The sequence below is a fragment of the Heptranchias perlo genome, chromosome 36 (genome assembly GCF_035084215.1).
Source record: "Heptranchias perlo isolate sHepPer1 chromosome 36, sHepPer1.hap1, whole genome shotgun sequence".
NCBI lineage: Eukaryota > Metazoa > Chordata > Chondrichthyes > Hexanchiformes > Hexanchidae > Heptranchias > Heptranchias perlo.
This window is the reverse complement of record NC_090360.1, coordinates 7,289,734-7,316,243: the sequence shown is the minus strand read 5'-3', so window position 1 is coordinate 7,316,243 and position 26,510 is coordinate 7,289,734. Positions and strand designations below refer to the sequence as shown.

The window sequence follows — 26,510 nt, the reverse complement described above, 5'->3', positions numbered from 1 at the left end:
CTCCATCATTTACTGAAGATGAGGATGGCACAAAGGACTCCAGAAATGGCCTATTATAATTTGAAAATCGTAAACTAAACCAATCAAGGTAATTTACCCAAAAATGTTTCATTAAAACAAAAACTACTCAAAGATGAGACACAGCAACACTGGGAAATTGAATACTCTACACTTTTGTACTCCAGTGTTCGTATTAAGCACTCCTCTGGTCTGGTACTGCCCCAACCCCCAAGTGAAGAACATCCCTGCTGCACATTTCCATTTCCCACACGAGCCATGACGATCTCTGGTGAGATTTACGATTTGGTGAACGGTGAGCAGTTTTGTGTTGCGAGGTTCTGTCCGATAAGAACTGGGTTGAAGCTTCCCAAATACATTTCACATAGCATCCTTTGAGAGGCGATGCTTTCAGCACTGTCGTTGGGCCCTAACAGCGAAAGGACAATGTGCTAACTCAGTGCCCCAGCACACCCCACAATACTACAGAACTCATTCATTTACAAAACGATTCCCATATAATCCAGAAATGTAAGAACTGATGTTGCAGGGAAATACTTTAATGTAGAACTACTCCATTAGAATTATCACCAAATGTTTCATTGATTATAATCTGTTCATTAGTGTATTCAATTAAATTCTTATTAGCACCTCAGTGCTACAAATTGGCATGCTCTGTTTTTATTGCAGTTACTTTGGAATATTGGAAAAATGCCTACACAGCACTTCCAATGTACATAATTCATGAAAAGCTGGCAAGGTTTGGCAAAACTCAAACTGCCTCAAGATGTTTGAGGATTGATCACACGCAGTTTGTTGAACGAGTAATCTGAAAGATGCCTGGTAAAGAAAATCAGCAATTATACAGATGATCTTCAACAGAACTGGTTTAATGGGGTACTATTGCAGACCAAACAGAGTTGTTCTAAGGCTAGCAAATACTATTATGTACGTGGGACTCTTTAAGATCAGTTAACCATTCATATAATTAGCATTTCTGAATTTACAGCAATGGCTACAGATATATCAAATTCAGTTTAAATTTCACAGGATTCCAGTATTTTTTAACCAATGTTTTGTGGATCAAATTCAGTAATCTCAGAACACAGCACAGAAGGAGGCCATTCCACCAATCATGCCTCGTTCATTTTTGCTATTAAAACATGGAAAAAATGCACACTTCCAAGGTACACTGGTTTTGCCTGAAGATACTTGCAAAATGGAAAACGTGTCGGCAACAGTTTGCTTTCTCTCATTAATTTATCTAGGAAGTTATGCAAAAATTTTGTACCGGTGATGCTGACAGTTAAACAAATGCTCTTTCAAACTTAACAGTAACATATAAAATGAGTTTAACAGGTCACCCACAGGTTTACTGCCCCATTTAGATATCAGCTGTGGCTCAGTGGGCAGCACTGAGACATGAACACATAATCTAGACTGACACTCCCAGTACAGTACTGAGGGAGTGCTACGCTGTTGGAGATGCCATCTTTCGGATGAGACATTAAACAGAGGCCCAGTCTGCCCTCTCAGGTGGATGTAAAAGATTCCATGCCACTATTCAAAGATCAGCAGGAAAGTTCTCCCGAGTGTCCTGGCCAATATTTATCCCTCAACCAACATCACAAACAGATTAACTGGTCATTATCTGTAGGAGCTTGCTGTGAGCAAATTGACTACGGCCTTTCCCTACAACACAACAGTGACTACTCTTCCCAAAAAAAAACTTCATTGGTTGTAAAGCACTTTGGAACATCCTGAGATGGTGAAAAGCGCCATATAAATGCAATTCTTTCTTTCATTTGATCAAGAAAGGTTCTACCTTCTAAGACAGGACTGTCCAAGCTTTTTATCTTCAAGGACCAGTTAGGTGCAAACCATTGAACCTCAGGGACCATAAGATTTTAATCCACATTCCTTTTAATTTGCACAAATCTCCAGTTGCTGATACCAACAGATCTTGTGTGTTCCGATTTAGGATTTATTCACAAATAGAGACAACACTGCTAAGAACAGCCCTTTCAAAACTTACTGGCCTACACAATTTAAACAGGACAAACCTGGGTGTAAGAAATAGAGATACAGATATAACCTAAGCCACCTGGACTTCGAGAGCTGGATTGCTACGGTTGTGGGCCGCAGGTAACCCCAGGGCTTCAGTTTGGACACTGCTGCTCTAACGATTCACATCCAGGGTGTGCATCATCATCAAACTCATTTTGCCCAAACTATTTTCAAATCAGAAGATCCTTCTGTAGAAGGGTGAGCTTGACGGGCCGAATAATCACAGTCATCTCTACTTACCGTTGCAAATTATTTCCCTTAAAGCGGCTTAAAATAAATGTGATAGCTCGTGTCTGGGAAGAGCATTTGAGTTGTATAATACTAGGGGTGAATTGCTGGTCGCAGTCTGTTACTGATAGTGGCAGAAGCTACTGCAGTTGATGAATTAAAAGTATCACACAAAAAAAGAGGGTGTTAGCACAACATTAAAGCAAGATGGATAGTGCTAGTGTGGGTACAATCTGTACTTGGTGCATTTTTTGACATTCAAGTAGCAGGGCTTCAACTTTCAAAGTGGCCAGCATAAAAATGATTTGCAAAGCGCTCTGGGAAATCAACTGGAGGAAGAGAAAGTATTTCAAGGATAAGGTTTGCATTCGTATCAAAGATTAATGCGGCTCAATTGCTGTTGGTACGAGGAGGAATTTAATGTTAAACTGCGAGCTCTGACCCAATCAATCAATCAGTAGGCGCTAACTGACAACCACAGTAGAGAAAGCCATTTGAAACGCTTTGCCTTTAAGTCTCATTTCAAATTCTTTAAAAACATCTATTATTTTGTAGGAAAGTGTACACCAACACATACTTTGCACCCTCTGGTTCCAGACCATTATGTTGCAAGAACCAGTGTGAAAGCTCCAAGAATGCGTGGCCCTCTGTACAAAAACAGCATGGTGCGTGCTGAGGAGAAACAGAAGCCTGAAATATTTAATACAGAGAACATTTGTAAACTTTAACAGGTCGCAACAGCAAAGAAACAGGTGTAGCCCCAGCACTGGTGATTTTGTTGGTTCTAGAATTACAGATCGAGAATACTGCGGTGATTAATGGGTGATTAATGCTACTTATTACTTTAGGAAAGATGCGAAGGCCTTAGAGAGGGTGCAGAAGAGATTTACAAGAATGATTCCAGGGACGAGGGACCTTCGTTACGTGGATAAACTGGAGAAGCTGGGGTTGTTCTCCTTGGAACAGAGACGGTTGGCGAGGAGATTTGATAGAGGTATTCAAAATCATGAAGGGTCCAGACAGAGTAGAGAGAGAGAAACTGTTCCCATTGGCGGAAGGGTCAAGAACCAGAGGGCATAGATTTAAGGTGATTGGCAAAAGAACCAAAGGTGAGATGAGGAAAAACTTTTTTTTAAACACAGCGAGTGGTTAGGATCGGGAATGCGCTGCCCAAGGGGGTGGTGGAGGCGGATTCAATCATGGCCTTCAAAAGGGAACTGGATAAGTACTTGAAGGGAAAAAATTTGCAGGGCCACGGGGAAAGGGCGGGGGAGTGGGACTAGCTGGATTGCTCTTGCATAGAGTCGGTGCAGATTCAATGGGCCGAATGGCCTCCTTCGGTGCTGTAACCTTCTATGATTCAGCAAAACTACTACAGTGGGATACAAACTGTAGGCTTGAAATGGGGGCTTGGTTGAAAGCTCTGTTGTTGATGGTGGGACAGCCCAGGGAGTTTGCAGAGGGTGTGGGGTTCTAGAGATAGGGTGCAGTAAGGCCACACGGAGGGATTGGAAGTGAGGATGAATATTTAAATAAAACCATGAGGCAGAGAGAGGGGACTATATTTTACCACCTTCATCTGCTGAATGTTTTCAGCCATGTAGGCCTATATTTCACCAATATTCTTAGCGTTTTCACCCACACAAAATCTTTGGCAAAGGATATTTTCGGCATGAGCTCAAACATGAACGGTGATTCATATCAAACCAATTAGTTAATTGCAGATCTTAGTCTACAGTACAGTCATATTATCTCATTACATACCCCACATATTTGTGCTCTGGTTAATAAAAGGCGTTCCAACTTAATACAAAATTCTTGATGCAACATCTCATTTGTTTATCGACTATGGGCTGGAAGGGAAAAGACATTCTGCAACAACTGTCAACTTCATTACTAAGGGCCTCCATTGTGCCCTTGCATTATAACATACTGTGCCTAACATTATGCCTTCTCTACACTGTCGCTGTTTATTCCAACAAACCAGCAAAGACAACATTCTGGGGGATGTTTTATACATTTTTGTGAAGGCATACAACAATGCACAGTTTAAAGATAGACCTACATTCTTTCCCCAGTCCACACTTCAGTATCGTAAATAACATTTCTAACTGCAATTTAACAAAGTACAATTTGAGAGCTATGAAAGATGTTTGTTGACCAGTTGTATTTGAGTGGGTCTGCTGTAGAAATCAAATGTTACTGTGTTGAGTAATAAGATCGACAGAGTGCATCGTGTGCCATGAAGACCTGGGCTTATGCTCACAACTCCCACATTAAGCAAGGCCTGACCTCAGCCAAGTCATCAGAAAGGGTCTTAGCAGAAGGTAGGTGCTCCCACACACAGGAAAGCTTATTACATGATGACAATACCAAAAACAAATTTGGGCCAATAACACACTACAGCCACAGTGCATCGATGGTGGATGGAGTGGATGTTTAAGCCAGTGGATGGGGTGCAGGTCAAGTGGATTGCTTGGTCCTGGATAGTTTTGAGCTTTGAGAGTGTTGGAGCTGCAACCACCCAGAGAAGTGGAGAGTATTCCATCACACTCCTGATCTGTGTCTTGTAAGTGGTGGAAAGGCTCTGGGGAGTCAAGAGGTGAGCCAGTAGCCGCAGAATACCTGGCCTCTGACCTTCTCTAGTAGCCACAGCATTTATGTAGCTGGTCCAGTTTAGTTTCTGGTCAATGTGACACCCACCCCCCACATGTTGATGGTGGGAGATTCAGCACGTTGATGTAGACCTGGAGTCACATATCGGCCAGACCAGGTAAGGACAGCAGGTTTCCTTCCCTAAAAACCAATTAGTGAACCAGTTGGGTTTTTACGACAATCCGACAGCTTCATGGTCACTTTTACTGATATCAGCTTTTTATTTACAGATTCTTCTTTGTATTTCTTTTTAATAATTGAATTCAAATTCTCAATCTGCCATGGTGGGATTTGAACTCACGTTCTCTGGATTATTAGTCCAGGCTCTGGATTACTAGTCCAGTAACATAACCACTACACTACCATACCCATGAAAAATTCACTCTTTGTTTCTTTAAAATTTGAATTTGACTAAATATCATGATAGCTTACAATAACCAAATAAGAAGATTGCAAATTTAAAAATACTAGTGCTAGATGGTTACAGGACACAGAAAGTGAATTGGAAGTAGGAAGCACAAGAGAGATTTCCTGACGTTCCATTTACCTGGGATGGGACACTCAGTCACCCAGCTATGTACAAGTATGTTAATTTAACAATCTGAAAATACCTCATGCGGTAAGTACCCTCCCTATACTGTTCATCTGACAGGACAGTTTTGATTGGAGATCCAACACTGTGCCACCACACTGCCAATGGAAAAGCCCTTTACTGTCGGGGGTGGGGAGGGCCTGTTTCTGCACAAAGATAATGACCCATAAACTCCTCTCCCCACAACGGGGAGATCACGTCTGAATCTTGATGCACAAGGAGGAAAGTCAATGAGAAATAATTGAACATTCTTTCCTTTACTGATATACCTTGGACAGCATTGCACATCAAAAGAAACTACAGTCAAGGCAGAATAAGATGCCAGTTGCTCTGTTTATATTATTGTACTTCATTTGTAAATTAGCATTAGGTAATCACATTTGAGTAACCAGGATCAGTCCATGATTCAGGAGACAACAAACTTCTAAAATTGGAGTGGAACAGCATTGCTTGAGGCAAGTGTTCAATCATATTCAGTTTTTGTGCGCCAGCCAGCCAAGGCTTCCACTAATTGATTAGTTGACCACTTGTGACTATAAATCTGCAATATAAAATTTGGCACAACTGCAAAATTATTTCTATAGGCATCGCTTCCAATAATTCTGGTGCATTAATGCTTGGGGAACCGCATTGGCCCGGAAAATAAGTCATCACTCCAGAAATTGTAGAACATTTTGGAAATTTACACATATGGTCTGCAATTTCCTGAAGAAAAAATTAATTACTGCTAAATTTAGAAACATTTTGCTTCCAAATTTCAATCATAAACAGCCCAGTTGGCCAATAAAATCAATTTATTATTTAGCTGAATGGTACGGGGATGAATTTGCTCTTACAACTTGTCACATGTCAAGGACGTGATCTCAGTCAGACAATCTGGGTAGTGGTCCCAGAAGAGGGCACAGGGAAGGCATGAGAGATAGACGATGAATCGAGAAGTTTCCCTGAGTTCGTCCAGTGCTCCTCCCAGCAGCCAGTTATTGAGTAGCAGTCGGAAGAATTTGGAAGGTCACAAAACTATCCTCTGAACCAAGGGATGAGACAGGAAAAACCTACACTTTTTTTCCCTCACGATGCAGCGCATTAATTACCCATCCATAGTTGCCATCTAATTGGTCTAAGGATCTACTGAGAGCAATTAACCTCTAGCTTACCACAATCACACCTTTGTGCCCTTAACATAACACGGCAAGCTACATATGGCTGCATTTTAAGAGAACGTGCATTATGCGTTCCTTGGTATACTGCTCCTTCCCTCGTAAACAACATAGCCTGCAACTTATCATGAGCAGCGATACAGAGAGCCACTACTTATAATAAGTGAGATCTTAGCCACATTTTGAAAATGCTCAAAAAAGATAAATTAGCTATCACAGCCGTGCTGGAACCATGCAACAAATCGACAACTCCAAATTAATATGCAGCCACTGCACTGTGACCGAAAAATGGACATTGCAGCGTGTCATCTGAACTGTATGCTTAAATCCAATTGCAGTACAGTACAATATTAATTTCCCACCCCATGAAACTCAGGACACCATAACCATTACTTTTCAGTGATGCTGAAAATCGGCTAATCAAAAGTGCTCATTGCAATACAGTACAGGAGTAAAGGATTGGTTTGATAACAGCAGCAGAAGTCTCACTTCAGTACATGCCGAAAGAATATTTTCCCCTGAAGATCAACATGCCTGGGGGAGAAAATATCCATTCACTCGATCCATACTCTTAAAATTGATCAACAATACTTTTACACAAGAGAGTAGCCATTGGGTTAATCGGCTAGCCTGCAGTACACTGACGGCATTGCATAATCCACAATGGTGTCGGTTTGTGAATGTACTGTTGGATTGCAGCTGCCGATATAAAGTAAATTCAAAAAACTGGCCTGTGCATTTAGAATGTGGGGCCTCGATTTTACCCCCCACCCCTCCCCCAACGGGCAGGAGAGAGCCGGTGACCGGGGTGTAGGGATAAAATATCGAATGTGGCGATTCAGGCCCGAGATGAGGCTCCTGCTAAAAGCAGACGGGGGCCTACTACTTAACACGCAACACAAGGGGAGTTGCGCACCGTCTGCAGCCTGGACTGGTCAAGGATCCAACATTTTAACTTATTCTTAGTCACACCCCAATTGAGAAGTTCCTTCTCTAAATAAACCATTACAAGAGATAAGCTACACAAAGCCAAACATTCTTCAAGCTGGATTGTCCTGTACTCTTCATTGTCCTGTAATATTGCTGCTAGTTCCTGTGATACACTACAAGCATAAACTCCCATGCCAGTTAAATTACCACAAACCACACGTTCAAAACTGAGTTCTTGCGCGTTTCGGAACATCTTAAAACCTCAACTGTCTTCTTGTTTCACAAATGCTGCAGCCACAGTTTTTTTTTCAATGTTCACCCATTTTTTTTACACTATTTCCCAAACCGTGTAGGCAACTTTCTCCCAGGGTTCTCCTACTGCCATTCTTCAGTCAAATCAGTGGTCACAATATAGACAGTTCAGGCCAAGACTGGGCTCAGCTGCAAAGGTCCCACAGCCAAATAAGCCTGCCGACTCTCATGGGCTGGTGTCGCACATGAAGAATAGCTACTCATGCAAAGGTACTAGAGGGTGGTCAGCACCAACTTAATCAGAGGAACATAGGCTATTCAGCCCCTCAAGTCTGTTCTGCCATTTAATTAGATCATAGCTGATCTGTATCCTAACTTCATCTACCCACCTTAGCTCTGTAACCCTTAATACCCTTATCTAACAAAAATTGATCAATCGCAGTTTCGAAATTTTCAATTGTCCCCTAGCCTCAATTGCTTTTTGGAGAGTGAGTTCCAAATTTCCACTACCCTTTGTGTGAAGTGCTTCCTGACATCTCACCTGAACAGCTTAGCTCTAATTTTAAGGTTATGCCCCCTCGTTCTGGACTCCCCCACCAGTGGAAATAGTTTCTGCCTCTATCTAGTCTATCAAATCCTTACTCCAGCTCTTGACACGGGAAGCAGAAAGGAGACAAAATTCATTTACTGCAACCTTGCACTGGAATCAAGTCGATTTATAAAGATCTTTTAGAAAGATTGCTTCAACACACTTGACCAAGCCACCATCGTTAAAGGCCGATCACCAATGGTCTACAACGTACTAAAAATACCAACGAATGTACTGTTTGGGACGGGCAAGAAACTTTACTCTGACACTTGAACTCTAGTTGACCACTTTCAAAACAGTCGTCTTGTTAACTAGAAACTGAAACAATGGCAGTAGTCAGATCTGTTTGAACTGTGGAGGTTGAAACCAAGAGAATATTCCAATTTGCCAGGCCCCGTCACTTATTCATTTACTAAATACTTGTTGGGCTCCTTGAAGTTTTTCATGTTGTCTGGGAAACCACAAAATAGACGTGTGAGATAACTACTTTATCATGACACAGCACTAAGTGAAGTTCAATAACAATTCTCTGCAATCCTAAATCAGAATTTGATAGTCACTTTGTTGAAAACTAAGGGTTTTGAGAGACACACAAGAGGCCTCTGGAGGGGAAATTTTCAAAACAGTTAACTCGTCTCCTAAAAATAAAGTTCCCTCTAAAATGACCAACTTGATAAACAGAAGCACAAGACATGATCAAAAGCCTCTTTGCAGAGGCAGATTACAGATCTAAAGCACAAAATGGTTTGGTTTAAAGCCAGACAAGAGATTGCTCAGCAAAGCAAGGAAATTTTTGGCCAGCGAACAAAAAGGAAAGCAGAAGCAATATCCACAATTAGGGATGACGGTAGAGTGGTACGCACAGAGCTATAATCAAACAAAGAATCAAAAATAGCCCCTCTATTAGGATTTCAGATAGACAAGCATAAGGAACTGTCCTGTCTCCTATCGAGCCAACTGAACGATAGGAAATTGTAACGGCTGTTAGGAGCACGCAGTGAGGAATGGCTGGGTACAGATGGATACACAGTGGGACTTCGTAGCAAATATAGGAACAACTACAGGCAGGCCTCAGTCAAACCTTTACAGATTGAAAGTGATCTGACACACGCAGCATGGTATCAAAATCAGCCCCAAAAATTGGAAGATTCCAAACCCAGTGCCACGGCTACTGTGTTATTTTACTCTCGCGTACAATATAGCCATTCTTGGTGAGGAATAGTCTGCAATAAACCATTACATTTGGGTTTATGGAAATGAGCAAGATTGCTAATGTTTAGTAAATGCAAAGTTATGTAAACTGCCATCTTTGTGTGTACCTGTTCAGAAGTAATTACACAATGGACAATTGGAAATTCCTGTTCTAAACATTTGCTTCAGCAAACCAGTACTTTTGTTGCAATAATTCCTATACTTCAGAGCACTTCCTTATGCACTAGCAGAACCTAGACGGGTATACCAGTCATTGGAAGCTGGGATTCTTCGAACGTCACTCCAGAAAACCCTGCATGTCCATGTTAATTAGGTGCGGTAGTCCCAACTGGACAAACGCAGGAAAGTTTAATACTTTGAGGAAAGGAGAGAAAAAAAAAGTAAAAGGAAGGGAGGGAAGGAAAGAATAAAAAGGGGGAAGGGAGGGAAAAGAAAAAAGGAAGGAAGATTTGAATGATTAGATCATCTTTCACATCTTCACGGCAACCCAAAGAGCTTCATAGCCAATTAATTACTTTTGAAGCGCAGTCACTGTTATATAGGGTGGCCAATTTGCGTGCAGCAAGGTCTCATAAGTACAAGGAGATGAATGACCAGTTAATCTGTTTTTGGTTGAGGGGTAAATGTTGGTCAAGACACTGGGAAACTCCCCTGCTCTTATTCAACCAATGTGCCATGGAGTCTTTTACGTCCATCTGAACAGGCAGAAGAGGCCTCAATTTAACGTCTCATTCAAAAGCCAGCACCTCCGACAGTGTAGCGCTCCCTCAGTAAAGCACTAGAACACGTGCTCCAGTCCTACGGTGGGGTTTGAACCCACCACCTTCTAACTCAAGAGATGAGAATGCTACCGTTACACACTGGTCAAACTCCAGCAGTATCCCTGGACACACTTGAGGTCCCTTAGCCTCGGCTCTTGCCAACGAGTGCCTGAGCTCTCTGAACTTAGGTAAGTGAGCTGAGCCCCTATGGGGAGTGTTTACTCCATATCAAGACACAAACTCCACCAGTCTGGATTTCTCAGTAGCTTAGTTTGGAAGCTGTTAAGTATGGTGATGGGTTTCTGCAAGGTGCCTTGCTGACCAAAAAAAATTATGCATTAACAAAATAAAACAAACAGATTAAAATATGAATTACACTTTGGGATGGATATTCCAAGAACAGAATTGTTCACACCTCAATATAGGAATCACAAAATCAAGTGCTCTTTTAATACACCTTTAATCATCATTAGAGATCCTTTACATAAGAAGTAATCCTATCCCATTTACCTACCTGTCCTGTTCCCTTATTTCTTCATCTATTAGGGATGGGCAATAAATGCTGGCCTTGCCAGCGACGCCCACATCCCATGAACGAATAAAAAAAAACACTAAATCCCTTTTTCCTTATCTAACCTACTATAAAATATTGCCATGGTCTCTGCTTCAATCTCTAACTCCAGTAGTGCCATTTTGCTGGGTACAGCTTGGAAAAGCAGTTCCAAAAACAAACAAACAGTCTTAAAGAGAAAGCCTCCAGAAAGAGTATTTCTGGCAGCTGAATCCATTATCGAAACGAGAACAATAGAGAAAATTGCACAGTCGGAGATCTTACCTGGGAACCTCTTACAAAACCTATGGCAACCGTTAGCTGATGTATTAGCATTCCACTGTAGCGCAACAGATATGAACGGAGGCTCAAAAAGTTTCAAACACATAGAACAGTAGTGTATGCAGTTCACTATGTAACATTTCTCTGCATAGCCAATTTGGAAGCTTTGTGTTTGTACTTAAAATCTGTAGAAAAAAGCTTGCAAATTTTGGTCCAACAGAACACATCAATGTATTGTTACTATCCATTCTATGGTTATGCAGTATATTACAGCATATATTGCAGCATCATAGAATGCATAGTAGCAATCCATGGGTGGTTCCCATGGCGACAGCTATCACTCACCGATGGCCAGAACAGATACAGAGCCGCTAAAAATGCTGATTGGCGGGATAGGCTATTTGGTTAGTTTGTGCATGGCCCTCCCATACCCCCACCTCCCAATCTAGCCCAAGCAACCTAAAGATAAGGGACAATCAAGTTAAAAAGTTGAGGAGAGAAGGGAAGAGAAAGCAGAAAATGAAGTAACTCTACTGACCAATCACATTTACCTACCTTCCAAAATCTTTGTACGGTTAATAAGCAGGAATGGCCCATTATGAGATATAGCATTTTGCAAAATAGCTTTCCGAGGAATTAAGTTTTTAGAAACAGCTTACCTATCTGCAGTGGATCTTTGACTGCCCGCACTCTGAAAAGTTGCTCCCCTCGTTGGAATTCATCAGCGCTGCCGTTAGCCAGACACGAGTATAACCTGAGGACAAGATGAAAGACATATAGTTAAGTTACAACAACTAAAACACAGGGAAGTAAGGAACTGATGAGAAATACATTACATAGAATTTACAGCACAGAAACAGGTCATTCGGCCCAACTGGTCTATGCCGGTGTTTATGCTCCACGCGAGCCTCCTCCCACCCTACATCATCTCACCCAATCAACAGATCCTTCTATTCCTTTCTCCATCATGTATTTATCTAGCTTCCCTTTAAATGCATCGATGCTATTCTCCTCAACTACTCCACATGGTAGCAAGTTCCACATTCTGACCGCTCTGAGTAAAGAAATTTCTCCTGAATTCCTTATTGGATTTATTGGTGACTATCTTATATTTATGACTTCTAGTTTTGGATTCCCCCACAAGTGGAAACAGCTTCTCTACTTTACTATCTGTGCGTTCAGGATTTGTGCTGTGCAATTCTGTCCATTCAAAAGACAAGTATTCTAAAAATTTCTATCCCCATCTTTGAATTTTAAATTGGTTTTGAAAAGACATTTCTCTTATCAGATGTACTTTACAAGTTACTGAATGACCGGTGTCCAACACCCCACGCCACATTCCGGGCGAGGAAGCAGATGAGCAGCAGCAATAAACCCAAACCCGGAAAAGGATAATGAGCCCACCCTACGGGACCACCAATTGGGCAGATCCCTCCCAGTGCAGGGACAACCAAACCACGAAATCCCATACATTAATATGTTCTTCCTACAAACGATATGCAAGCAAATAATAATAAGCAACTGCGAGTAAACACCTGAAGGACATAAACAACCCTACTGGTAATCTCTGTTCTTGGAGAATCAAGTGTTACCGGACCTTAGGAGTACAGCCTCGCTTAACAGTACATGGTTTCTCCAGAATCAGAGCACACACGTTAAAATATGACATGGAATAGGCGGGGCTTTTTATGCCACAATTTGGCTTGTCAGCAAAATTGAAGCCCATGGAATAAAGGGGGTTGTGGCAGCACGCATACAAAATTGGCTAAGTGAAAGGAAACAGATAGTAGTGGCGAACGGTTGTTTTTCGGACTGGAGGAAGGTATACAGTAGCGTTCCTCAGGGGTCGGTACCAGGACCACTGCTTTTTTTGATATATATTAATGACTTAGACTTGGGTGTACAGGGCACAATTTCAAACTTGGTAGTGCAGTGAACAGTGAGGATGATAGTAATAGACTTCAAGAGGACATAAACAGGCTGGTGGAATGGGCAGACACGTGGCAGATGAAATTTAACTCAGAGGTGCGAAGTGATACATTTTGGCAGGAAGAACGAGGAGAGGCAATACAAACTAAACGGTACAATTCTAAAGAGGGCGCAGGAACAGAGAGACCTGGGGGTATATGTGCATAAATCTTTGAAGGTGGCAGGACAGTTTGAGGAGGCTGTTAAAAAAGCATACGGGCTCCTGGGCTTTATAAATAGAGGCACAGAGTACAAAAGCAAGGAAGTTATGTTGAACCTTTATAAAACACTGGTTCAGCCACATCTGGAGTATTGTGTCCAATTCTGGGCACCGCACTTTAGGAAGGATGTGAAGGCCTTAGAGAGGGTGCAGAAAAGATTTACTAGAATGGTTGCAGGGATGAGGGATTTCGTGGATAGACTGGAGTTGTTCTCCTTAGAGCAGAGAAGGTTATGAGGAGATTTGATAGAAGTGTTCAAAATCATGACGGGTTTAGATAAAGTAAATAAAGAGAAACTGTTCCCATTGGCGGAAGAGTCGAGAACCAGAGGACACAGATTTAAGGTGATTGGCAAAAGAACCAAAGGTGAGATGAGGAGAAACTTTTTTTTAAAAAAAAACACAGGCGCTGCCTGAAAGGGTGGTGGAAGCAGATTCAATTGTGGCTTTCAAAAAGGAACTGAATAAATCAATGATGAGAAAAAAAATCTGCATGGCTACGGAGAAAGAGCGTGAGAATGGGACTAACTGGATTGCTCTTACAAAGAGCCGGCATGGGCTCGATGGGCCAAGTGTCCTTCTGTATCGTAACCATTCTATGAGCTATCGTACTCCCATGGCAGATAAAACCTCTGGACTAGTGCCAGTTCATTTTGACCTAAAGCTAAAATGAAACTAGCCACGAGCCCCCCAAAAGACAATACCGCTGCAAAGTCTACGGGAATGGATGACTAGGATTGTGGATAGCAGGATGTGCGTGAAGATTACCTGACCAGGTGGGCAGCTTTCTTCTTTATTCCGCATGCTGAAATGGTAAAAAAAAAATTCAGGAGGATGACACCCCTGCTTAAGAACCATGGTCCTGACAGCTGGCGTCAATCTGGCAAAAGAAGGCGTCATATGTTGCAGTTAAATCTAGACAGCAAATCCTCAAGAAATGGATGAGGATTGCTACGTGTGATGGCCTGGCATATGCCATCAATTAGAATTGGAGATATGCCCAGGAAGCAGTCATGGAACAGGTGGAACATCCCTTAATCTGCCCCGTAGGTTTCTTCTGTGAGATGGTATCAGTGTGGGATGCATTCAACCATCCATTTAGCTATCTGCTGCTTAGTCATTGATTTGCTTTGCCTTACGAATACCATAAGAAATTAATAAGTGTCAAGGTTGTCTAATTGCTCTGTGCAAGAGACAGAATAACTTGGGATTCTGCAAACATCTACATAACAGAAATGATATCTCACTACTGGCTTGTGTAGCAGTGAACAAAACAAGATAGTACATACAGAAATCTGCAATTGGGCTGGCAAGTGGCAGATGTTGTTTAATGTAGACATATGGTGAGGCTGGGATAATGGAACAAGCAATGGGAGTACAAGCTAAACCTTATTAGTCAGAATACAACACAAGAAAGGAGAGAGATCTGGGGGTACTCAGTGGAGAGCTTGCTCAAACTGTGATGCAGCAACAAAGAAAGCAAAAGATTAAATAACGAATTGAGGAGAAGTCCTGGAAGTGGCCAAGAGCATTTACAAAGTGCTGGTATGGCCCCAGCTGCGTAGATTCTATTTTATTACCTTCATTTCAGCCACTGAGCTACAAGGATAGGCTTTGAAAACTGGAAACATTTACGCTGGAGAAAAGGATTCCCTGACAGCAAACTCTGCTTGTGCCACCTGTCAACATCCTTTGGCACCAGTGAGTCTCCTGGCCGAGCGAGGACTACCCCTCAGTGATGTCATTGCTTTCATTCCCAAGTTAACTGCATCAGAAACAACCTAATTCCATTAAAGTCTTAATGCATGCAAGGTCACCAACAGGGAGAGTAGGCAGAACTAGTTAGCTGAACTGTCAAAGGGAGTTTCACACCAGTCAAAATGCCAACGTGCATTATTTTAAGCCTTGACCTGGTGTCACGAGCAAAAGATTCAACAGAGAGCTGTTCATGTCTGATCTACTCAAGTAGAATTGATTAACATGTTTGTATATCTACTGAGAAGAACCTCTTTTCTTTTGTGTGCCGAAGAATATCTGCCTATGCAGGGCTGAAAGGGTGGTATAGGAACTGCAGGCTTTTTCTAGGGCCTTTAATCCCATTTGACTACTTAATTCAATGTCGAGGTGGTGAAAAGGGAATCCATGGAAGTTAAGTGAGCATGCAAGATTCATCACAAACTCAGTTAAATTCTGAAAACGATTAAGGTTTTCAACTATTTTTCACCTGGTGAATTCTTTTGCTTCTGTGTAATATTTTTCCTTGTAAATAATCTTCACTATTAGTTTTAGCCTGAATGTAACACTCTGACAGAATGACGCTTTTCCGTCTTTCAAAGCAGACAGGAAAACGTGATGGGCAACCCATGACCTCAACACATCATTCATTCTTTTGCTGGATTGGGACTTGGTAGTGTGCGCAAACTAGTTGCTGTGTTTCGCTGCATCAATACAATGACTGCATTTCAAAAGTAGCCCATTGGTTGTAAGGCACTTTGCGACATCCTGAAGACACAAAGCATTCTATAAACGCAAGTTCTTTCTTTACTCATTCAGTTCTGTTCCCTGCTTTGAAAAGCTCAGATTGCTCATCAGTTCACGGCGACAGGAAGGGATGACCCTTCCCTGAAACCTATGAAGAAACTTGCCAACAGTACGATAGTAATTCTCAGAAATTTCATAACTTTGCATGCATGTAGCACTGGTGGTTATTATAATACAAGAACAACAACTTGCATTTATATAGCGCCTTTAACGTAGTGAAACGTCGCAAGGCGCTTCACAGGAGCATAAGGAGATATTAGGAGGGGTGACCAAAAGCTTGGTCAAAGAGGTAGATTTTAAGGAGCATCTCAAAAGGAGAGAGGGGTAGAGAGGCGGAGAGAGGGGGAATTCCAGAGCTGAGTAGCCAGTTCCAATGAAAGGTCATCGACCTGAAACGTTAACTCTCCACAGATGCTGCCTGACCTGCTGAGTATTTTGCAGCATTTTCTGTTTTTTTTAAAATAGGAATTGAATCACTGGGTCTGCTTTCATCTTCACAAAGAACAATAATTCACAATTCAAACAATATCGGTTTCAAGGTACGCAAAATGCCTGACATTTAGAATTTGCAGGTAATTCATCATTTCCAATCGTATGATCCAATGAGACACATTATGGGTGCCAAAAATGTCCAAATCTTTCAACAGCCAAGCAAAGAAATTGAGGCTCCGAGGAGTCATGTGATGAAACTCGGTCTTCATCAGCAACAGCAGGTCCAGCCTGTGTGGATCTATTGCAGACTGGTCAACACTCCATAGGTCCAAAAGCCTGGTTTTGCCTCGGTCAGTGAGGAGTCACGATGATTACCGTTGCCTCATCCGATCAGATCTGATTATCCTCGGCAGGTGGATGAAAAGCATTCCCTTCCAGGAGGCCCATAGGCTGTCTTGACTATCTAGGGAATTTCTTCTGGAACTTTTCCATGACATTCACCCAGGTAACCTCAAGATGGAGGTCACCCTGGTGACTATTTTCACACCCAGCCAACTGTTAAGCTGAAAGGGTGGTGGTGAGGTTCTGCCAATGAGAATACCTACGAGGTGCCCCTCTAATGAAAATGCATATGTAGTAAGCTTTCAGTAGTTCAGTAAGATACCTCCATAGCAAAATGGCAGTGTGGTAAACCAGGGGTTAATATAAGTAGCCCATTTTGCTAGCTAGAATTAGAACAATGAGCTTTTCTTTGATCATCCGTTTATGTTATTAATTTTCTTTATGAATAAGTATGCTTTGTGATTAATCAAGCGAAGAGATATGATAGAGCTGAATTCTGGTGTAGGGAGGTATAGGGAGTGTTGTTATGCAGCTGCCTAATGAATGGATCCTTATTTCGGACAAGGTCGAAAAACATCCCAGGCCAGGGATAAGCGAGACTCCCTTTCCTTTGACCTACGCATGAACAGGTATCACCTGTGAGTGGTCGGTCATTATGTCAGTTAGTATGGCTTGCCTGGACTCAGCTTATGATTGGTTTTAACCCCTTGCTAATCATGTCCCTCCCCACTCTGAAAATGTATAACTGTGTGGATCTGCCTATGTAACTTTGCCTGTTCTATGAGATTGACCAGACTCTGTCAAGAGTTGAAATCGATTCTGTAGAATAAGGTCAGCTGCGGCTAATAAAATTGCGTTGAACTTTCAAGTGTATTGGATTCAGTTATTGCTGAACCAGACTAAGGGTAAAAGAATCCGGTATCGTCACCAATATCACTACTAAATGGGCATTCTGACGTCCTACCTCTGTTTTCCTCATACCACTGTGATATGGGCAGAAGAGGGTTGCACCAATTGCCCATCCAGTTTGTTGGGCTGGCCAAACATGCCGCCTGTAACTTCTGCAGCCTGGATGAGACCGTGTTCCACATTTTTGTTGAGTGCGAGAGTTCGCAGCCCCCTCTTCCACTATTTGAAGGGTGCCGCTCCTCAGCTTCTGGCTCCTCTTCAGTCCCACGCTCCTGATCCTTGGCCTCCCGGTGCGGATGGAGGGGGCAAGTCGGAGGACCTCCTCGTGGGTCTGCTCCTGGGCCTGGCCAAGGTGGCCATCCGCAGGTCCAGGTTGGGCACGGCCTGTGGCGGGGGGGCAGTCGCTCCGGCTGCCTGCCTCTCTTCCGCGGCCTTGTCCGCGCCCGGGCGGTCCTGGAGAAGCAGCACGCGGTGTCCACCAGTACGTACGAGGCCTTCCGCGACCAGTGGGCACCGCAGGCACTGGAGTGTATAGTAGATATGGGTGAAGCTCATGTCTGTCGATGTAGTAATGTGCGACAATATTTGGCTACACTCCAGCTAAAGTTGAAGTATTTCTCAGACAAGAGATATCCTGGGAGATTACGAGGGCAACTCACTTATAACACTTGCCTCCAGACCACCAATAGCTGCCTTTGATTGATGAACACTTTAGGAACCACTGCATAGGTTTAACCTCAATAGTCTTAATCACTCTGGCAACTGTACCACAAGAAACAAACAAACAGTGACGTTGTTATACCTTAGAGAAACAAGTATCGTTGAACATGAATCCTGTCGCCTGCCAAGTGGCCCAGTGATAGGCAACCATGCCAGATACAATTAACATCTGGATGACTGTCTTCAATAATTGAGAAATCCTAAATTAGATCTGTACTGGAGACCTGTTCTAGGCAGAGTACTGCTTCATCAGACATTACAACAGTGACTACACTTCAAGAGTACTTAATTGGCTGTAAAGCGCTTTGGGACGTCCTGAGGTCGCGATAGGCGCTGTATAAATGCAAGTTCTTTTCTTTTTATCACAGGGATAATAATACGCAGTCTCACCACAACGTGACTATCACATTCATAGAAGAAAACTGGTGCAGAAGCTTGTGAACCAGATCTTGAGGAATCAAGAATATCTGACTGAATATCAAAGCGGCCATTCCCTGCAAATTAACCAGTCTCAATGTAGAGGCCTGTAAGTGTTGCAACTGAAAAATATAAACGGATTGTATCCGACAATTTCTCCAGTCCAGAGGACTGCCTTTATTTGTATAAGTGGGAGAGCAGAGGAGGTCAATCTTGACTTGAGTGAAACTTTGATACTTCGTTTATTAAACACGTCAGAGGATGTAAAATAGGACACAAAACACAGCACTTCAATGTGCTGTGGCATTTCAGCGACACTTCCGGTTCAAACTATTCTTGCTTGGATCAGACCAGAACAGGAAACGTCTGCAAATTGCATTCTCCAAAATGTAAGGCAGAGACCACAAGGTGCGATGCTAATGATTCACATCGATTCACTCAGCAAGTCAAAAAATGAAACATTATTTTTTTTAAAAATTAAAATGCAATTGTAGTTACGTTTTAAGCAGGAACAAAAGTTCACAACCTGGACAATACCATAAATACCTGCCACACATTAGGCTAGAAAATTTCTGTCCTCATTTGGGGCTAAAAGTAAGGGTGCCAGCTGTCAGATACACAGGTCATACAGACCCCCTCAGGTTTCTCTCCTAGACTACGATTATCCAGAGACTACGAACCCAGCAGTGCATCCCAATCAGCCTTTGCTCCATTCAGCTAACGGTGAGATACTTAAATGGCAAACTTCAGGCCAGGCCCCCACTGTCAAACAGGAGAGAGCCCAATAGGAGAGATACAGGGAGATTCCCTCAAGTATAGGAGATTAAGGGGTGATCTAATTGAGTTGTTTAAGATGATTAAAAGGAGTGCACAGGGTAGAGAGAGAGAAACTATTTTCTCTGGTGGGAGTGTCCAGAACAAGGGGGCATAACCTTAAAATTAGAGCTAGGCCGTTCAGGGGTGATGTCAGGAAGCATTTCTTCACACAAAGGGTAGCGGAAATCTGGAACTCTCTCACTCAAAAAGTTGTGATGTGGAGATGCCGGTGATGGACTGGGGTTGACAATTGTAAACAATTTTACAACACCAAGTTATAGTCCAGCAATTTTATTTTAAATTCACAAGCTTTCGGAGGCTACCTCCTTCCTCAGGTGAACGATGTGGAAAAGGTTTAAAAGTTGTTGAGGCTGGGGGTCAATTGAAAATTTCAAAACTAAGATTGATAGATTTTTGATAGGCAAGGGTATTAAGGGTTACAAAACCAAGGCTAGTAGGTGGAGTTAAGACACAGATCAGCCATGATCTTAATTGAATTGCGGAACAGGCTCGAGGGGCTGAATGGCCGACTCCTGTTCCGACGTGAGGAGGTTTAAAATCAGCAGCAGGAGCTGGACTGAAGTCAGGAGGGAGAGTCACCATTTAAATATCACAACATTGGGGATTCAGGGCAACCGGCTGAAAGGAACGGGCTGGCTAAAGTGAGAAAGATCGGAGAGAGAATCAATGTGTGACGGCAGCAGGCATAAAGATGGGAATTTTGGTGAAAAGCTGCATTACGTTGAACCTACACAAGGGTCGTGGATTTTGGATGGGAGAGTTGGCTTAAATGTGCGTGATCTTAAACACAAATCATGTGAATTTAATGACTTTCGTTATGAATGTGATTCTTAGTTCACTGTGCCAACAGGGCCGCACATCAATGAACCAAGTGACGTGTTTATAGTAAGACAACTACTTGAACTATACATCAGAACAGTTCCATGTAAAGCTCGCATGCACACACGGAATAGATCAAACTCACTTAAAAAATAGATCAAACTCACAAAAAAAGTTAGGAAAATATAAAACACAGAAATGAGAAAAAGGCCATTAGTTGCTACTCAATGCATCCTTCGTTGCTCATGGAAGCTGCATTCCAGAAACACCCTCTACATCTATTAACTACAGCGATGAGGATTAATCTTATCAGCCGCATTAATAAATTAGAAGGCTATAATTTTGCAACTGTTTTGAATGCAGTAAGGCATCACAAAAGTGTTAGAACAAAGAATCCCCAATAGAACAGGGCATGCTGGATGCTCTGGCCTTCAGCCAATGAGATTTCAGGCTTGCATCCCAAAGACTGCTGAGAGTGCGCTATTCGTGCCAATCTTAGTTTAAAAAGCAACATTGTACACAACAAAACTCAATCAAAAATCAAACACAGACTTCACCGACTGGAGACCCAAAAAGCATGTGTCTTTTTTTTTTAAGATGAACTCACTCAATGCAATGGCACTCTTCACTGCAAACTTATACTGCAGGTTCAACTCTTGCACCATCCACCAGTAAAATGGTGCACAACCTGTAACCAGGTTAAGAGGTAACATTTAACATTTTTTTTAAAAGTGCAATGTAGGCCAGTGTAGCTGAGTAAAGCTTCCGTTTTATTTCTCTCAATGAAACACACTTAGAGGGGACATGGGAGCGTCAGAGTTCAGGATTCTTCACCCCACAACTTTACGTGTGAACAGTTTCGGCAAGCAACATCTTTATTCCCTGCCACATTTGTTTTAGCGTAGCCCAAGTCTAACACTTAACCCTCAAGAATATTGAGAATGGCCACTGTGCCTCCTTTCAATCTGAAAGATGGAAAATATCACACTGTAAAACCACTTTAGGCGGACTAAGCTACTGTTCCAAATTTATTTACAACAACTGACATACAGAAAGAAAGAAAAACGACTTGCTTTAATATAGCAACTTTCACAATTTCAGGCTTTACAGCCAATTAAGTACTTTTTTGAAGTGTGGTCTACTGTTCCTATTAATGTAATGTAGGAAACGTGGCAGCCAATTTGCGCACAGCAAGGTCCCACAAACAACAAGATAAATGACCAGATCATCTTTTTTAGTTAAGTTGGTTGAGGGATTAATAGTGGCCAGGACACACTCGGTAGATAACGTTTAACTAACTTGATAGAATTTTTTGATGAGGTAACAGAGAGGGTCGATGAGGGCAATGCAGTTAATGTAGTGTATTTAGACTTTCAAAAGGCATTTGAAAAAGTGCCTATAAGCTTGTCATCAAGATTGAAGCCCATGAAAAAAAAAGGGGCAGTTGCACCATGGATACAGAATTGGCTAAGTAACAGGAAACAGAGAGTAGTGGTGAACGGTTGTTTTTCAGACTGGAGGAAGGTATACAGTGGTGTTCCCCAGGGGTTGGTGCTGGGACCATTACTTTTCTTGATATATATTAATGACTTTGACTTGGGTGTACAGGGCACAATTTCCAAATTTGCAGATGACACAAAACTTGGTACTGTAATGAACAGTGAGGTGGATAGTGATAGACTTCAAGAGGATATAGACAGGCTGGTGGCATGGGCGGACACATGGCAGATGAAATTTAACGCAGAAAAGTGCAAAGTGATACATTTCGGCAGGAAGAATGAGGAGAGGCAATATAAACTAAAGGGCACAATTCTAAAAGGGGAACAGAGATATCTGGGGTATATATGCACAAATCGTTGAAGGTGGCAGGGCAGGTTGAGAAAGCGGTTAAAAAAGCATACAGGATCCTGGGCTTTATAAAAATAGAGGCATAGAGTACAAAAGTATGGAAGTCATAACGAACTTTTATAAAACATTGGTTCGGCCACAACTGGAGTATTGTGTCCAGTTCTGGGCACCACACTTTAGGAAAGATATGACAGCTTTAGAGAGGGTGCAGAAGAGATTTACAAGAATGAGTCCAGGGTTGAGGGACTTTGGTTATGTGGATAGACTGGAGAAGCTGGGGTTGTTCTCTTTGGAACAGAAAAGGTTGAGAGGAGATTTGTTAGAGGTATTTAAAATCATGAAGGGTCTAGGCAGAGTAGATAGAGAGAAACTGTTTCCATTGGCGGAAGGGTCAAGAACCAGAGGACATAGATTTAAGGTGATTGGCAAAAGAACCAACAGCGACATGAGGAAAAACTTTTTTACACAGCGAGTGGTTAGGATCTGGAATGCACTGCCTGAGGCAGATTCAATAGTGGGCTTTCAAAAGGGAATTGAAGTAGTATTTGAAAGGAAAAAATGTGCAGGGCTACGGGCATAGAGCGGGGGAGTGGGACTAGCTGGATTGCTCTTGCATAGAGCCGGCACGGTCTCGATGGGCCGAATGGCCTCCTTCCGTGCTGTAACCTTTCTACGATTCTATGAGAAGGCGATAATGGCCTGCAACAGCTCAGCTTGGTTCGCAACTCCCTTCAGTCTGTTTCCACACAAACAAGAAATTACAGATGACATCTTAGACACGTTGCCCCATCAAAGAATCTTTATCTTAACTGATCAAGTGGAATTTCTCCTCTCTCATGGCCTGGTTATAGCACCAACATACTATAAATACAGTAGTGAAAGTCTCCAGGAATTAAAGATTAATCTCCTGAACACTGCTGGCAGCAACCCGGGGAGAAAAATCACTGGGGCATTAAAAAAAAATGGTGTGTTTTATTCATTTTCTTTGAACACTTTTATTCATTAATTATAAAAAACATTGGAGATGGGGGAAAGACGACTGTTTGATTGGGCAGGGCAGTTGGAGGCAGGAGATCATGAGATAAAACCTCCAGGAATACATCCAGAGTTGAGAACCCTATAAATTGATGCATTTAAGGGGAAGCTAGATAAACACGAGGGAGAAAGGAATAGAAGGATAAGCTGATAGCGCTAGATGAAAAGGGAAGGGAGGAGGCTTGTGTGCAGCATAAACACCGGCACAGACCAGTTGGGCCGAATGGCCTATTTCTGTGCTGTACATTCTATAGTAGAATTTTAACAGATCCCCTTTGGGGGAGGCAGAAGCTCAGCACTTCCTACAGGTAGGGAGGGCTTTAAAAAATGCACACAAGCAACTTCATAACAGGCATACATGTGGGGGGCCAGTTCAAGAGCAGAGGCCTAAGAGCAGACCCTCTTAGCCAGAGTACCCTGCATAGCTTAGGGGAAAAAACAGAAAAGAAATTCAGAAAACGCATTTCTGCCAGTTTATGAAGTAACATTTCAAATCCTTGGTAAATTCAGTTCCTGTAACACAAGCAGGCGCTTGGGGTGTTTTTTCTAAGCTGGAGATTGACAGTTGCTGATCTGCCTACATCTGTCCACAATACAACCGCTAACACACGTTTTCTTAAAATACATACACACGCACTATTGCCATCCATCATCCTCCTCCAGAGGCAAAAATACTACCAATCGCAATGCCGATTTTAAAATACTCATCCTAGTTTTCAAATCACTCCATGGCCTTGCCCCTACAACTCTCCGAGATCTCTGCGCTCCTCCAATTCTGGCCTCTTGCGCATCCCCGATTTTCATCGCTCCACCATTGACGGCCTTGCCTTCAGCTGCCTGGGCCCTAAGCTCTGGAATTCCCTTCCTAAACCTCTCCGCCTTTCTACCTCTCTCCTCCTTAAAGGCGTTCCTTAAAACCTACCTCTTTGACCAAGCTTGTGGTCACCTATCCTAAGGTCTCCTTACATGGCTCGGTGTCAAATTTTACTTGATGACGCTCCTTGGGACGTTTTACTATGTTAAAGGTGCTGTATAAATGCAAGTTGTTGTTTAAACTGCTTCTTCCAAGTGTAAAATTCCAGTGAAGTCATGTTAAACCATTCACGTGAAGGAATTAAGCTGCAACAAAATAAAACTTTTTTTTGTTTTTGCATTCATCAAGGTGAGGGATATTACTGCAGAGGAATTTAATAACTTTCTATTTTAGGCACCCAATGCCAAGAACCTGAATTTCTAATGCACTTCTCGTGTAGTCAGAGACACATCGGTGTACTTTATGGGGCAGATAAACGAGATTGCAGAAGGGGGGAGAGGGGACCAGAGACACGATACTCAAGATAAGAAATAGCGCAGTGACACACACAGTAAAGTTCCTTTCCCAACTTTAGAAGAGCAGCTCCTACCAGGTCAGTGTGACATTGCTCTACTTCCCACACCAGCTGTTCTTGTCCTCTGCATGAGAGGGGACAGTCAATTTAGTGTACATTAGTGGCAAATTAGGAGAAGGTTTTTGCTGTTGGCACTGGGAACTTGATTAAGACTGCCCACTCTCTCTCAACGTGGGATCTTTAAAAGGCAGAAGATTTTTCACTGCACCTATTCTGGGTTGGATTCAAATCCTGGCTCCGGAGGTGAAAGGTCAGGGTCTAAATGTTGACCTTTCCAGTTCTCTCTGCCCTCTCAAAAACAAAACTCACAGAAAGATCCTTTCTGAAGTACTTCATTGGCTGTGAAGCACTTTGGGATCACGAGGTCATGAAAAGGCGCAGTATAAGTGCATGTCTTTTTTTTTACTAGTTTTATTAATTGGATTCGGAAACTCAGTTTGGCTTTGGGACAAATGTTAGCCACATTTTGTGCTGGAAGTTATGGGATGTATATTTTTCCTGCTGGAGAATGGATATAGCCTTGGCTTAAATAGGGATCACCAATGGGCTGACCTTTTAATGTCACTGATAACATCCTTATATCCATGTATCGATGATTGTATCTTGTCTTTTTAAAAAAGGTATCAGAGGCGTTCAAAGTTTAAAAAATTGTGATTCACCCAGCTGCTAAACCACAGCAAACAAATCTAATTTTTGAAGCCGAAACAACTTAGTTTCAAATTGAGACATAAACTGGGAGCAGTTAGATTTCCCTCGTAAATACACTGCATGATGTGGCACTAAACTACAGAAATTAGGACAGTCCTTTCTGTGTCTCAGCCAGGACATCAGTACCAGCGCAATTGGCCTCCGTGTCCCTTAAGTGGGGGGTGGGGCAGAAAAGAGAGAGAAAATGGGAGGAGTGGGAAGTCAGAGTTCTCATTCCTAAATCACTGCTGGAAAGTTAAAAACCGGATCTAGCTCATCTGTGAGGTCCTACCTGGTAGATCAGCCCAGTGACACGATGGGCACTACCTAGACTCGCACATTGAGAATAACCCTTTGGACAAGACATCAGAGGGCTGACACCACTTGTAGCATATGCACAAGTCACTCCCTTCCGGAAGGGGGGGGGGGGGGGGAGGAGGAGAGAGAGAAACAGGGAAGGGAATCTGGGAATTTTTTGTGGGAGGGGATGGAAGACAGGCTTGGATTGGCTGACTATAATTAGAAATGGCTAGCATTGCTCCATAATCTCAAGGATGCATGGAATCTCCACCAAGTTAAATGGAAAACACAAACACTAAGATGTATGCACTCAAATTATATAGAATGTACATATATTGATGCCTGCTGTTTTGTTGGTGTAATTTTATAGGCCTTAAAATCTCTTCTATAAATCTATTTTGCACATAAATTTAGATGGCATTAAAAGCAAGACACAGCATTGATATAAACCTAAATATCTATTTAAGTGACTAACGCTTCAGATGTCTCACTTAAAAGTTTGGTTTGTGTTTAAATAATATGATTTAATCGGCGTGATTGGCAGAGATAAAGGAGCCAAATCTGTCTGATGACAAAATGGATAGTCCGGAAATGAAAAACAAAGTAAATATTAGAAAAAAAACTATTTAAAAAAAGGTCACTGTCTCAAAAATGCTAAAATGGTTCTTATTTCGAGATAATTGAAAAATGGCCAATGTGAAGCAAAATGTTTAAATGCCGGATTTGCTACAACTTTCACCTGCTGAGTATCATTTAAAGTTAGTACCTTGGGCCA

General features: G+C 42.3%; 1 protein-coding gene across 1 annotated transcript in view; it reads right to left on the bottom strand.

Annotated features, from left to right (window-relative positions):
• zswim8 (zinc finger, SWIM-type containing 8) overlaps nt 1-26,510 on the bottom strand; it is a 139,417-nt gene that overhangs the window by 74,907 nt on the left and 38,000 nt on the right. Inside the window, exon 3 of the mRNA XM_067972471.1 lies at nt 11,932-12,026. Coding sequence (XP_067828572.1) covers nt 11,932-12,026 — 95 coding nt within the window. The remainder of the gene's footprint in view (nt 1-11,931; nt 12,027-26,510) is intronic.